The sequence below is a fragment of the Lithobates pipiens genome, unplaced genomic scaffold, assembly GCF_037356315.1.
Source record: "Lithobates pipiens isolate NorthernLeopardFrog02 unplaced genomic scaffold, aLitPip1_a1.2 Scaffold_8, whole genome shotgun sequence".
Taxonomy (NCBI): domain Eukaryota; kingdom Metazoa; phylum Chordata; class Amphibia; order Anura; family Ranidae; genus Lithobates; species Lithobates pipiens.
In genome coordinates this window covers 240,841,843-240,857,439 of record NW_027507903.1, presented here as the reverse complement: position 1 = coordinate 240,857,439, position 15,597 = coordinate 240,841,843, and the positions used below count along the sequence as shown (strand labels likewise).

General features: G+C 38.5%; 1 protein-coding gene across 1 annotated transcript in view; it reads left to right on the top strand.

Moving 5' to 3' along the window:
* Positions 1-12,275, top strand: part of LGR5 (leucine rich repeat containing G protein-coupled receptor 5) — a 223,327-nt gene extending 211,052 nt beyond the window's left edge. The window contains exons 16-18 of the mRNA XM_077468567.1: positions 3,118-3,263; positions 5,284-5,367; positions 5,670-12,275. Coding sequence (XP_077324693.1) covers positions 3,118-3,263; positions 5,284-5,367; positions 5,670-6,751 — 1,312 coding nt within the window. The 3' untranslated portion in view covers positions 6,752-12,275. The remainder of the gene's footprint in view (positions 1-3,117; positions 3,264-5,283; positions 5,368-5,669) is intronic.
* Positions 12,276-15,597: the final 3,322 nt, after the last annotated feature.

Genomic DNA, 15,597 nt, shown 5'->3' with positions numbered 1-15,597 from the left:
AGAGACGCTTGAGCGGGGATATGATTTCAATTTACAAATACCGTACTGTGACCTCACAATAGGGATAAAACTTTTTTGCGGAAGAGAGTTTAACGAGACATGTGGCCACTCATTAAAATTTGAAGAAAAGAGGTTTAACCTTAAACTACGTAAAGGGTTCTTTACTGTAAGAATGGCAAGGATGTGAAATTCCCTTCCACAAGTGGTGGTATCAGCGGGGAGCATCGATAGTTTCAAAAAACTATTAGCTAAGCACCTAAACGACCGCAAAATACAGGGATATACAATGTAATACTGAAATATAATCACACACACAGGTTGGATTTGATGGACTTGTGTCTTTTTTCAACCTCGCCTACTATGAAACTATGTAACATGGGGTTGAACGGCAACTGTACCTTCAGCATAGAGAAGCACAGGGACCTAGAGGTGACATTTCTGGGTCTAAAATAAGGTATGTAGTAAAATCAGGTTTTGTTTCAAACTTTATTAGCATGTTGATGAGGGAGGTAAATATAGGTATATTAAACCTTTTAAGATTTAAGATGATCATAGACACTAATTGGCAAGTGTGTAGATTTCTCCCCTGGAAATTGATTGGGAATTTCTAATGTCTCATCATACCCACTGATTTCCTAACATTTTAAAATTAGCAAGCTAATGAGTACATTTATTTCTGATCAACTCAAAAAGGTAAAACAGAGTTTTACCTTTAAAAATTGTATTTATTAGGCAAAGGCTGATGATTTACATGTAAACGCTAATTGTTTGGACTGAAGGAGTCTCTAACTTAGAAAATCACTTCCAAAAGAAGCCTCTCCTTACTCCTAAAAACAGCCTACCTCCAACTCCTAAAATCAGCCTTCCATCTACTCCAATATGGAATGGGTATTTATCCACTTTTAGACCGGACCATTTTGCTGGCTTAAGACCAGACCACATTTTGCGATTCGGCACTGCGTCGTTTTAACTGACAATTGCGCAGTCGTGCGACGTGGCTCCCAAACAAAATTGCCGTCCTTTTTTTCCCACAAATAGAGCTTTCTTTTGGTGGTATTTGATCACCCCTGCGGTTTTTATTTTTTGTGCTATAAACAAAAATAGAGCGACAATTTAAAAAAAAACGCATATTTTTAACTTTTTGCCATAATAAATATCCCCCAAAAATATACAAAAAAAATGTTTTTCTTCAGTTTAGGCCGATACATTTTCTTCTACATATTTATTGTAAAAAAAATCGCAGTAAGCGATTATTGATTGGTTTGTGCAAAATTTATAGCGTTTACAAAATAGGGGATAGTTTTATGGCATTTTTATTAATATTTTTTTTTACTAGTAATGGCGGCGATCAGCGATTTTTATTGTGACTGCGACATTATGGCGGACACATCGGACATTTTTGACACATTTTTGGGACCATTGTCATTTATACAGCAATCAGTGCTATACAAATGCATTGATTCCTGTGTAAATGACACTGGCAGTGAAGGGGTTAACCAGGGGGTGGCAATGTAGGGGTTAAGTGTGTCCTAGGGGCGTGTTATTAACTGTGGGAGGTGTGGCTGTGTGTTAGTGAACACTGATCTCTGCTTCAATCACTGGGAGCAGAGATCAGTGTCACTTGTTGCTAGGCAGAACGGGGAGATGCTGTTTACTTACGCATCTCCCCATTCAGCCTCTCCGTGAGACGATCGCGGGTACCCCCGCGGCGATTGAGTAGGCGGGACCCGCGACCGGACTCACAGGGGTCCCAACCAGCATGCGCCGCTGGCAGCACGCACACGATGGCACGGCGGCAATTTCAAATGGACGTACCTGTACGCCAATTTGCCTGCCTGTGCCATTCTGCCGACGTACATCGATGTGCGCCGCTCTGGAAGTGGATATTCTCTATAGAGTTCATTTTTTAACAATGATAGGTGTTTTTTTTCTCTTAAGAGGCCATTGTATTTTGGGTAAGACCATCACATTCTAACTTATAGGTGTTAGACTAAGTATCAGTATTAATATACTTAAAGTGAACCTGTGTCTAGACTATTAAAAGACTTATTCCAAACAAGCAGTAAAAGCACTTTTAAAGAAGCCCCCTGCCACCTCTATAGCTATACGTGCTGTAGAGAAATTAATCTTCAAATTTCACAACAGAGGTACTGAAATCACAGTTCCTTTTAACATATTTCCAGTGGAAGCAAAAACTTAGTATTTTTCAAGCCTTCTAATAAAAATAAATACTAGGTTTTTCTAAGCTATTGGAAACTTGACCTCAGGGTCTCAGTTGTGACCTTTAAAGGCATACTAAACCTTTTCGTAAAAAAAAAGAAAGAAAAAAATAACTGTACCCATATTCAAAATAATGTGCATTTACTAATGTTTTTCTTTGCAATAGTTTTCAGTGCATCATGGGTGCAATGCACCACCTCCTGTGGACAATTCATGCAGCCCCAGGTTCATTTGGAGGTTTAGACCTTCCGTTATGAAGCCGGAGAAAGTAATAAGTGGGCTACAAGTGTTGTGGTGCCATCACACCTGTACTCCATTGATATCTGAGTCTCTTTGCCACAATGGAATATGGGACTTGTAGTTTTCCATGGCATGGAAAGGTGGAATTAGCCTTTAAGGATAAATTAGTTCACAGTACAAGCAGCTAGATGGGTCAGAGAGGGCATTTTAAAGTTGTTTTCTACTTTCTTTTGCACTTTAATGCAAAAACGTTAATGTTCATAGTCTGGATGCAGGTGCACTTTAAGTTAATAACATGAGGAATTTATAGACTTGTAATTTGTAAAATGTGCAACCTGGTCTAAATTTTTTGAATTTCATCAATCGTATTTACACCAGTTTAAGAGGAAATTCAAAAACATACTGGTTGGTTATGGATTTCAATCCAGTGTTGGCCTTATCATATATAAAACTGTGTTGTATTTGATTGTCTGCTTTTTCATGAAACACCAGCTGATGCAAATGATTCTCTGGACTTGTAAAGTGTTGTGCAACAACGTAATGGGAAAAATTATTTAAACAACCTGTGTAATTTGTAATAGCAGTTACTTCTTTGCTACAGGTCTTACAGATGAAATATGTTGTAAAGTAACACCCATTATGTTGTGTTAATTTTAGGGTCATGGAAATGCCTTACTCCTACCAGTGCTGTGCTTTTGCTATTTGTGAAAATGCTGTTAAACAATCAAACCAATGGAGCAAGGAGGACAACAGCAGCACTGATGAGTTTTTCAGAAAGGAAGCAGGCATGCTACATATACAAGGTGAGAATTAAGTGTTTTACACAAACCTTACCCAAGTGTGTGTTTTTTTTTCCATTGTGCATTTTCTCTTGTGAATATGTTCATTGAGGTAAATTAGGAAATACATTGTGAAATTATACCAACTATGTGCTAATTATTGTTAAATTTTGTCGTGCTAAAAAAAAATGTAAATGTATTGAATTGGGATTTTATGTGACAGACAAACACAAAGTGGCACATAATTGTAAAGTGGAAGGAAAATGATAAATGGGTTTCAATTTTTTTTTTACAAATAAATATCTGAAAAGTGTGGTGTGCATTTGTATTCAGCCCCCTTTATTCTGATACCCCTAACTAAAATCTAGTGGAACCAATTGCCTTCAGAAGTCACCTAATTAGTAAATTGAGTCCACCTGTCTGTAATTTAATCTCAGTATAAATATAGCTGTTCTGTGAAGCCCTCATAGGTTTGTTAGAGAACCTTAGTGAACAAACAGCATCATGAAGGCCAAGGAACACACCAGACAGGTCAGTGATAACATTGTGGAGAAGTTTAAAGCAGGGTTAGGTTGCGAAAAAAATATCACAAGCTTTGAACATCAGCACTGTTCAATCAATCTTACGAAAATGGAAAGAGAATGGCACAACTGCAAACCTGCCAAGACATGGCCATCCACCTAAACTGACAAGCTAGGCAAAGAGAGCATTAATCAGATAAGCAGCCAAGGGGCCCATGGTAACTCTGCAGGAGATGCAGAAATCCACAGCTCAGGTGGGAAAATCTGTACATCGGACAACGATTAGTCGTGCACTACACAAATCTGGCCTTTATGGAAGAGTGGCGAGAAGAAAGCCATTGTTCAAATAACGCCATCAGAAGGCCAGTTTGCAGTTTGCGAGAAGCCATGTGGGGGGACACAGCAAACATTTGGTCAGATGAGACCAAAATGTAAGTTTTTGGCCTAAAAGCAAAACACTATGTGCAGCGGAAAACTGACACTGCACATCACCCTGAACACACCATCCCCACTGTGAAACATGGTGAAAGCAGAATCATGGTGTGGGGATGCTTTTCTTCAGCAAGGACAGAGAAGCTGGTCGGAGTTGATGGGAAAATGGTTCGAGCCAAATACAAGGCAATCTTAGAAGAAAACATGTTAGAGTCTGCAAAAGACATGAGACCGGGGAGGAGGTTCACCTTCCAGAAGGACAACGACCCTAGACATACAGCCAGAGCTACAATGGATTTTTTAGATCAAAGCACATTCAAAGTCCAGACCTAAATCCAATTGAGACTCTGTGGCAAGACTTAAAAAGACTTGAAAAGTGACGTTCTCCATATAATATGACAGAGCTTGAACTATTTTTCAAAGAAGAATGGGAAAAAATTTACTTTCTAGATCTAAAAAGCTGGTTGTGACATCCCCAAAAAAGACTTTCAGCTATAATTGCAGCCAAAGGTGGTTCTAGAAAGTATTTACTCAGGGCGGCTGAATACAAATGCACGCCACACTTTTCACATATTTATTTGTAAAAAAAATTGAAAACCATTTATCATTTTCCTTCCACTTCACAATTATGTGCCCCTTTTTTGTTCATTTATCACGTAAAATCCCAATAAAATACATTTAAGTTTTTGGTTGTGATATGACAAAATGTGGAAAATTTCAAGGGATAGGAATACTTTTTCAAGGCACTGTATATATATCTATAAAGCAGACAGTCCCTCTTGTGGACAGACCTGTGGGCCCGTGTGTCACCAGACAGGATTAAAATGATTGTAAACGATCACCTTGTAAAATAACCCATTCTGTTTAAAATAGAAATGAAAGGCAAAACATTTTTGTACAGATATAAAACAATTTATAAATACCTTTTTTCCCTTTTTTTATAAGGGATCATATTCCCTCTGTTCTCAGTTACATAAGAGCTGGGGGGGAGGAGAAGAAGCAGCACAAAGATCAATTACATGATTGATTGCAGTTATAACCTCATAATGGTTTTAATAATAATTTAATGAGAAAAAACATTTACACTACAGATGACCGTGACTTTGAAGATTTCCTTTTGGACTTTGAAGAAGATCTTAAAGTTCTTCACACTGTACAGTGTACACCATCTCCAGGTAAATAGTGAATTTTTAAATGCAATAATAGTAATAAAGTATATAACATAAAATGTAATCTTTAGATCTGGTGTTTATTGCTATTATAGATAAGGTATTACAGGTTTTTCTATAAACTATGTACTGTATACCAGTTGAAAGTTTTTTTTATAAGAAGACCCATAATGGAATATTTACTCTATTACGTCCAGATAGTATTTTATTTTAGTTGTTGGATATTTTACACATTCAATTACAGTATATCTGCTCTTGCAAAGTTAAATTGACATATTACTAATGTACTGCATCTCTCTTTTATGTAGGACCCTTCAAACCTTGTGATCATTTATTTGGAAGCTGGCTCATCCGAATTGGAGTGTGGCTTATAGTTTTCCTAGCTTTTATCTGCAACGGTTTAGTTATTACAACTGTCTTCAGACATCTCTCATACATTCCATCGATAAAGCTTCTGATTGGTTTTATTGCCATCATGAACACCCTAATGGGCCTATCCAGTGGTGTTCTGGCCACAGTTGATGCTTTGACCTTTGGAAACTTTGCTCAGTATGGGGCTTGGTGGGAAAGCGGGGTAGGCTGTCAAATAACTGGCTTCCTGTCAGTTTTTGCTGCTGAATCTTCCATCTTTCTTTTAACAGTGGCTGCACTTGAGAGAGGATTGGCAGTGAAATGTTCTACTAAATTTGAATCAAAATCTTCTTTTATAAGTGTTAAACTGTCTATCGTCTTGTGCTTCATTCTTTCGCTGGTCATTGCAGTGTCACCTCTGCTAAGTGGCAGTGCTTATGGGACATCTCCATTGTGTTTCCCTTTACTGTTTGGTGACCCCTCCTCTATGGGTTTCATGGTTGCTTTGGTCCTCCTGAACTCACTCTGCTTTCTTGTAATGACCGTTGCCTATACTAAGCTGTACTGCACTCTAGAGAAAGGTGAACTAGAAAATGTGTGGGACTGTTCAATGGTGAAGCATATAGCTCTGCTGCTGTTCACTAACTGCATATTGTACTGCCCAGTGGCGTTCTTGTCATTTTCCTCACTTCTAAATCTCACATTCATTAGTCCAGAAGTGATAAAGTCCATACTGTTGCTAATTATTCCTTTACCTGCATGCTTAAATCCTCTCCTCTACATCCTCTTCAACCCTCACTTCAAGGAAGACATTGGCACTTTAAAGAGTACAGACATGCTGTGGACCAGATCTCGTCAAACAAGTCTGGCTTCTATCAACTCTGAGGACGCAGAAAAACAGTCTTGCGATTCCACTCAAGCCCTGGTAACCTTTGCAAGTTCCAGTATATCATATGAGTTACCAGTCAGTTCCTCTTCATCGTATCGAGTGACTGAAAACTGCACATTATCATCTGCAGCATATGTGCCTTGTCACTGATGAGGCAGTCCTACCAATACTTGTTTTTGGTATGATTCTGTATTTACAATGACCACAAGTCTCTTAATATTTGATGTCATTGGGGGAATGTCAAATGCCTTTATTTAATAAGGCAAACCGTAAAGCGTAGTAAGCTATAGCAACCAATCAAACATTATCTTTCATTATCCTGTCTATATAAAACAACAAATGTTAAAATCTGATAGCCTTATGAACAGTATGTTCTTTGTTGCAGTTGTATCTATTTAATAATGTGGTACAAAAAGCAGGAATGGGCAGTAATATGCGCCAACCAATTTCAGATTAATTTTCTGCAGTTTATTGTACTGAAATTTAAGGAAAGACTGTTTATAATTGGTCGGTTTGGGTACAGTTTGCACATTCCTCTTTACACTTATTAAAAACAGTTGAGTATCTTTTTTCCTTGAACCATAACAAACAGTGCTGTTTTAGCTGGACATGCTTTAAAGGATGAAGATCTGGAATTGGTTATAATATTTCAGAGTTTTCTTGTATTCCCATCAAAATTATCTCTTTTAATTGATCCAAAAGAGCCCTGACTGAATGCCTAGGAAACACACCGTCAGCTTCCAAGTGATCTAGTATTGTTCCTAGCGTGCCCTCTAAAAATGTAAATGTAAAATTTAAAAACCTTTCTTTTTAGGCAATTTACAGTAATATCTATAACTCTATATCCTCCAGAATATGGAGAACATTTCTTACCTTAAGGGATTTTGCCTGGTCTTATAGCCAATGTTTCATAGATTCCAGGCAGTGATTCTATGCTGGACAGAAGTCTCAATATCTAGTAGATTGTTGCCCAGAAAAAAACGACACTACTGTGTCTTAATCATGTATACTGTATATTACCGAGAAATGTTTCATTTATGTTAAATTATGTAGACATAATGGTGACTCCAGGCATACAGCTCAGGTACATAGATAAAATACATACTGTATATGGAGCTGTTTTACCTGCCAAAGGATTTGTATTTCTGTCCATCCAGTTATGAGATTTACAGAGCTCTGCCACACAACACAGCCCTGTATAACAGTGCAGGGGACCTGATTTTAAGTAATTTAACTAGGCCTTGTTCTTCATGTCATTGGACTGTGAAAGTGGAAGCAGCAGACTGATAAACTTTCTATCCCTCTATGTTTTTATCCTATCAGTGTGTTTCTTGTTAACACATTGCATTATACCTGCCTGGAGTACAGCTTTAAACATCTTGGTAGGCAGTTAGGAGAAATATCAGTTTCAGGAAGAAAAAAACAAAAAAAAACATGCTACAAAGCCAATTGTTAATTTCCGGTTGGCTAAATTTCCTGCTAAGATGACTGCACCATTACCAAAAATGAACTCCACGCTGAGGCCCCATTTCTAAAAGTTCTAAACTATTAACTGTTTTGTTTTTGTTTTTTCATTTTTTTCCTTTCCAAACCTCCACATATTTATAAATGATTTTTTTCAGTACCCTGAATCAGTTTATTAGTTCTCCAATTTTAGATTTCAGTTTTTCACCATTCTGGGGCCTTTTTAAAGTGAAGGTGCAGGAGTTGGTAAAGCAGTTTTTTAGTATCAGTACAGCTCTGTAATGGTGGTATACATAACGACCTGTAATACCACCGTCTTCCTTTGTTTGAATTTGATGGTTTATTTCTAGTTTGACTTTTTTTTTTTTGCCTGGCTTGCTCCAAAAATGTAACAGTTGTGTTCTTCTAAAAGCCACTTCACCATTTTCAAAAAAATTGGCCTGTAAATTGCTACCACTTACGTGCAAGCCAAGCAAGACATAGTGCATCTGATTTGGGTTTGTAAACTGGCTGTGAAAATATCCTTACAGTTTTATTATCACTGCTGTGCTGATTTGTGGGAGGTCTGAACTGGAGATTACAAAAATAATTTCATACATTCATTTATTGCTTTAGTATATCCCCTTAGACTTGAATGAGCATATTCTAATTGTGTGAGAGTAAGCTCATTCCTTTTCATTTGTTTTGGCTCACCTGGATGACCTCACAGTATGAACACAGAGATAAAAGGGTTATATAAAGCCAGCTCAGTGGTTATCTTAATCCTGTATCTATTGCAGCGCCCTCAACTAGGGTAGCATGCCTTCCAAGCAGGATTCCATAAACAAGTTTGGATTACGTAAAAGCTCAGTAGACCATTGCACAAATGTATTACTGTGTTTATTTAGGTTGACTTTAACTGGCTTGGTGTGTGCTGTAATCTTCAGTATAAGTTCCTGTTTCAGTTAAACATTTCAAGTGATTCAATTATATATATTTATATATAATTGAGACTGCAGCATTGCTTTTAATTTTTTTTTTTTTTTTTTTTTTTTTTTTTTTTTTTTACAACTGCTACTGTCCATGTACTTGAAAACTTAATTTGGAATTTAAAAGGTATCATTTATCCCACAAGAGCCTGATCTTCCAGAACCACACAAATCTAATTTCAAGTTCCATAGAATCTATAAAATATTTAGAAACAGGTTTCAGCAGTCCTTTATTTATCCAGGAATTTTCACTGAACCTCAGAGATATATAATTAGTTTTTCAGCGGAAAACCATCCGTCAATTATTGGTTAACACATGAAGTTCTAGACTTTGTCAAGACTGGCCAAGACACTTTTAGAGAAAGCCACAGATAGAAAAACAAGTTTTACTGAAATACTGGATTAGGACTATTAAGTTGTAACACAACCTTTCCAGCAGCAGCTAAGGCATAACAGAGAATAGTATTTACTAAGTCAATGCTGGCAAAGACTAATGTAATTTTACACACTGCATTGGGATATCATGTTTTATTGACTGAGATATGAGGCAAAATAAACAATTTTACCCATTAGAGAAATTATTTTCACTAATTTGAAAACTGTGCAACATTTCCTTTGAATGATTGCAATCATTTTTAGAAGTATTTCATTTTGGCACCAACATACAGTATGTGCTCCGAGGTTCTATGTGTTAGGCAAATGTATTACTTTGGCAAAAATATGTCATATCATAAAATTGAATCGCTATTTTAAGCAGTCATACAGGTGGATCTTAAGCAGGTTTGGTCACACATTTGTGATCAAAGCCCTAAATGCCAGTAAGGAAGAGACTATACACCAAATGGATACACGGACATACATATCCATGACCTTGTTTATTCACACTAAACTGAACAGGACTCACCTGTGCTTTACAGCCGGTACACACTATCAGAAAATCCTACAAAAAATACAACTTTCAAAGTGATCGTACAATAATCTAATCGTTAGTACACAGCTTTTACCCGAAATTTGCAATACATTACATAACTTACAAATTTTTATTCTGTCGCACGAGAATTTTTGTATTTTAGTAACCTCTTCATTTTTTATATGAAGCACGCAAAAATAAAGACAATCATATGTCCGATAATCTCATCATGAGTACAAGGCTTTAGGGGGATTACTTACAAATCTACTACTAGACTGTGGCCATATAGTGTCTCTCTGGGCAAAAATATATATAATAGGTTGGCCTTTCTGACATTTCTTATTTTTGGCTTTCAATAGGCAGAGCTGCAACAGTTCATGCTGGTCCACAGATAAGACCAGACGTAAAAAATCATTGCAAAATGTCTATAGGACATGTAGGAGAACCACAAAGATATTATATTGCAGCCCTTGTGTGACCATATTTTTCTCCCCTAGGACCCATATCTATAAAGTTGATTTTAATTTAAAAAAAAGATGTAAAATTACCTTTCCTGGCTAATAATCAATTGATAAAGCACTGGTATATGTGAAGTTAAGGACTTGGGATTATATACTATACAATATGTAGTTTGTTTTATCATTTCCCAGTTGCCTTTGTGTTCATGCCTTTAAACTGAGTAATCACTCCATTTAAATGAAAGGGGAGCACAATGGATTTACTAAAACTGGAGCACTCAGAATCTGGTGCAGCTGTGCATGGTAGCCAATCAGTTTCTAACCTCATCTTGGTCAATTAACCTTTGGCAATAAAACCTGGAAGCCGATTGGTTTATATGTAGAACTGCACCACACTTTGCACTCTCCAGTTTTAGTAAAATAAAACCCTATGGCAATATATATTCTAACCGTAGTATTTCACAACCTAGTAAATTTAGGAGTACATTTGTTCCTGTTTCTGTAGCAATAAGTTATACATTTACACAACTTCACCATCGTACTGGTCAAGGAAGGTAAATGGAAATATATCACTTCAGTGCAAATCACATCTTTGTGCGATGCGAGTTCAGCCATACAGATAGTATGGCTGAATTCACATCGCATCCGGCCCAAACTCGCATAGGACCCTTTTTTTGGTCTGCAGCAGAATCGGATCACATGGGTGTTCACACCATGCGATCCGATTCCTGTCTGAGTTTGCAGATCGCACTGCGATATGTGAACTGATTTGGAGGTGTCATTAACTTTTCACTGACACTCCCAGCAGTTCGCATAGGGCAGTGTGAACTGCCGCCGGGAGGCATGCGATGCGGGAACCCGGAGTGGATTTGCAGCGTTCCTGCATCGCAACAGTGTGAACCCAGCCTAAAAGAGAATTCCAGGTTTACTTTGACTTTAAATTGTTTGTTTGCACCAGCTTGGCCCAAATTAAATATTTAAAATTCTACTTTAAATGTCTTGAGACTTTTAAGAAAACTGTTACAACCCTATGATATTTTGTAATCAATACATTTCCTGGCTGTAATATTCCCTTTAAAATATAGTTCAGTGAAGGCAGACACAAGTATTGCAATAAAACTTGTTATATGAATTATGGAATCAAAAATGTTGTTTCACCTTTCCTACATGGCGTGTATAAAAGGAACTGTCGTAACTAATTCTCAGTTCACAACTTGGCTGTTCTGTACATAGTTGAAAATCTAATTTCATTGTAACTCACTGGAAACTGTGAAATGATTTCTTCTATGTGCAGCATGTCTGTTGTATAGTAGTTTTAGCCCCCACATGTTGTCTTTGATGCCATTGCATAGACAATACTCAATACTAAAATTCAAGCACACAACAAAATACATGTTCATACAAAATACATGTTCATAGCACATAGAAAGGATAGTGACCACAGACCTAATAATGTTTCTATAATCCTGTCCTAAATTCAAAGCAGATATTCGATTCTTTAACATTAGGACAATTCTGTACTAGTAGTACATTGTATAAAATAACTATTTGCAAGCTCTATATAAATAGACACAAGGTTTTATTTTTATAAGCATGTTTGAAATATTGTGATTAGATGTTTGTAACATTTAAATAAAATGCATAATTTTTTTATGAGATTTGTAAATATAGAGCTGTATTTATTATGTCAGTAAAAATACAATAACAACAAATGACAAGTTGAAATGCTTCAAAATATGTATTCTGCTCGCTCATTCTGAGAATATGTGTATATACTGTACATAAAATCTAGTGCTTGTATATAGGTGATGCCTGCCTGCTTTTTTTATTGGTGTAACAAATATATACAATTTGTAATAAAATTTGCAATGAAACAGATGTCCATTTTCTGATTACAATAAATAATGCATGGGCTGGGTTATGTACAGATGTAAAACCGTGCCTTAATGGTTAGCACTCCTGCTGTTAAGCACTAGGCTCCTTGATTCCAATCCCACCAGGACACCACCTGCATGGAGTTTGCATGTTCTCCTTGAGAATGCACAGGTTTCCTCCCACACCCCAAAGACGTGCTGTTGGGTAAATTGGCCCTGGTATGTGTATGTATGTGATTTAGGGGCCTTAGATAATAAGCTCCTTGAGGACAGGGACTGATGTGAATGTACAATATGTGAAGTGCTCCTCCCCCAGAAGAGGATGGTGTCAGTAGGGCACTGCGTGTCAGTCGTTTTTTGATTTTTATGATTTAATTTATTTATTTTCCATTTGAAATATTATTTACAATATTAATATATTACATCAGTTTCCCCTCTTGCATCAATGCCCCCCTTGCATCAGTCCCCCCCACCCTTACTTCAGTGTCCCCTTTACATCAATGCCCCCTTACATCAGAGTCCCCTGACGGTGTCAGTAGGGCACTGCGGGTCAGTAGTTTTTTGATTTTTATGATTTTATTTATTTATTTTCCATTTGAAATATTATTTACAATATTAATATATTACATCAGTTTCCCCTCTTGCATCAATGCCCCCCTTGCATCAATACCCCCCCACCCTTACATCAGTGTCCTCTTTACATCAATGCCCCCTTACATCAGGGTCCCCCTAACATCAATGTCCCCCCTTACACCAGTATCCCTCTTACATCAGTGCCCTCCTTGCTTCAGCATCCCCCATTACTTTAGAATCTCCTTAACATCAGTTTCACGCCTATCATCTTCACTTCACTTTTACAGTGCTTTGAAAAAGTATTCATACCCCTTGAAGACTTCCACATTTGGTCATGCAGTGTCCCCCACGTGGCTTCTGGCAAACTGCAAATGGGACGTCTTATATCTTTCTTATACCCATGGCTTTCTTTTTGCCACTCTTCCATAAAGGCCAGATTTATGGAGTGCATGACTAATAGTTATCCTGTGGACAGATTGTTCCAACTGAGTTGTGGATCTCTGCAGCTCCTCCAGAGTTACCATCGGCCTCTTGGCTGCTTCTCTGATTAATGCTCTCCTTCTCCACAACTTTGTCCCCTCTTACATTCATGCCCCCTAACATAAGCGTCCCCCCTTACAATGGTGTCTTCCTTGCATCAAAGTCCCGACTTACATCAGAGTCCCCCCTTTATATCAACCTCCCCTCTTACATCAATGGCCCCTTACATCAGTGTCCTCCCTTATAATAGTGTTCCCCCTTATATCAGACCCCCCCTTTCATCACGTACATATATACATAGTTACATAGCAGGTAAGGTTTAATAAAGACAATAATCCATCCAGTTCAACTTGTGTAGATGTACGTGTGTCAGTGTTGATAATCATTTCCCATATCCCTGTATATTGTGTTCTTTAAGATGCACATCCAAGAGTCTTTTAAAAAATATCAATTTTCCCCACTGACACCACCAAATGTGGAATAGAGTTCCACATCCTTATTGTCCTGACAATGAAAAACCCCCTATGCAGCTTAAGGTTAAACTGCTTCTCCTTCAATCTCATTGTGTGGCCCCATGTCCTCTTACAATCCCTGAGACTGAATATTTTTTTTCCTATGCTAATGTCACCATTGAAGTAGTTGTATATCACTATCAATTGTATATGTTCCCCCTTTACATCAGAGTTCTTCCTTATATCAGTGTGCCCCGTTACATCACTGCCCCCCCCCCCTCCACTTCAGAGCACCGCTAACACCACTTGCTCCTCTCTTACATCAATCCCTCAATAGTGTCTTCTCTGCATCAGAGTCCCCCCCTTACATCAGTGTTCCCTCTTACTTCAGTTCCCCCTTATATCAATTCCCCATCTTACACCAGTGCCCCGCCCACTTACATCAGTGTTCCCTTTACAATATTGCATTCCTTGCATCAGAGCTTCCCCCTTTACATAAATGTGCCCCCATCCTGTTTACATCAATGTAGTCCCCTACCTTAATAAGCATGGTTATAGCAACACAGCAGGAACTGAGAGGCAGAGCAAGTGTGAATGGGGAAGTTCTGTCCTGTCCTGCAGGGGATGGCACAAACAAGTGATGTCATTGGTTTTGTAGCTCGCCAGCAGTGCCAGCAACCAAAAACTGAAGGTGGGAAGGTGTGCAGAGTTTTAGAGCCCTCTTCTAGGTGGTGCAGTAGTAAGAACACAGAGGAGATCTTTCACCTGCAGCTGCTCTTGTCACTGTCCGCTGCATCTGAAAGATCAGTTCTGTGAGAGTTCAGTGAAGGATCAACCGCTCTCCTACTCGGGAAGGATCAACCGCTCTCCTACTCCTGGTCCTAGAAGATTAGCTGTGCCTGCCTGAGGAAGGGCTTACCTGGTTTGCGCCTTCCTCATGCACACACAAACATCCCCAGGAAGGCTGCACAATGCACACTGATATGACATCCTCTGCCGCACACACTTAACCATTCAGCATGGCTGCAAGAAGTGAAGATCCCAGGGGCTGATGAGAGATGTAGTTCCAGACTGCCACTAAATGGGAGAACAGTACAGGCAGCACTGGCAGGAAGGAGAAGGGGGAGAGAGAGAGAAAACACAGCCCACACCTCCTCCCAGCTTTCTCCTCCTCGCTCCCATCACTAGGCTTACAGTAGTGATGTTGCTATCACTACTCCCGTCAGTGGCGGCATCCCTCTCAATGTGGCACCTGGGGCACATGGCCCCCCTAGTTTCAGCCGTGGCTCTGCCTACACAGTTGTTGTGCCCAGAAGTACCATTTTTTTTACCTGCAAGGAAGAATTGCCCAGAGTCACTCCTGACTCCAGTGTGCAAAGTTGTGCTCTTTCCACCAAAGGTTTTCTTTAAAGCTGGCCATATATCAGTTCAGCGGGGACCAGGTGAATTTCGATTCATGTGTATTTATGTCTGATGTCTGTTTGACAGAAGTCGATTGTTAGATCAACTTTTGTTGAGCGTGCTTGTTAAAAAATGGTTCTTGATCAGCGGCTGCAGCTGCTGATAGGTATATTCAATAAAATGTCCCAGTGGGGAGGATTCCTCTATCCACCATGCTTGTGTTAGTGGAGGTATGCGTTCAATGTTTTTTTTTTTTTGTTTTCTTCATCCAGCAAAAAGTATAATCTATGGAAAGCGTATGCCTGTTATTGCTGGGAAGGTGTTTTTACAAAATACCAAAAGTGTGTGAGTTTGGGGCTTTGAATCACAAGCAAAGGAAAAAAAATAGTGTGGGATTTATATTAGCTAAAGCAAGA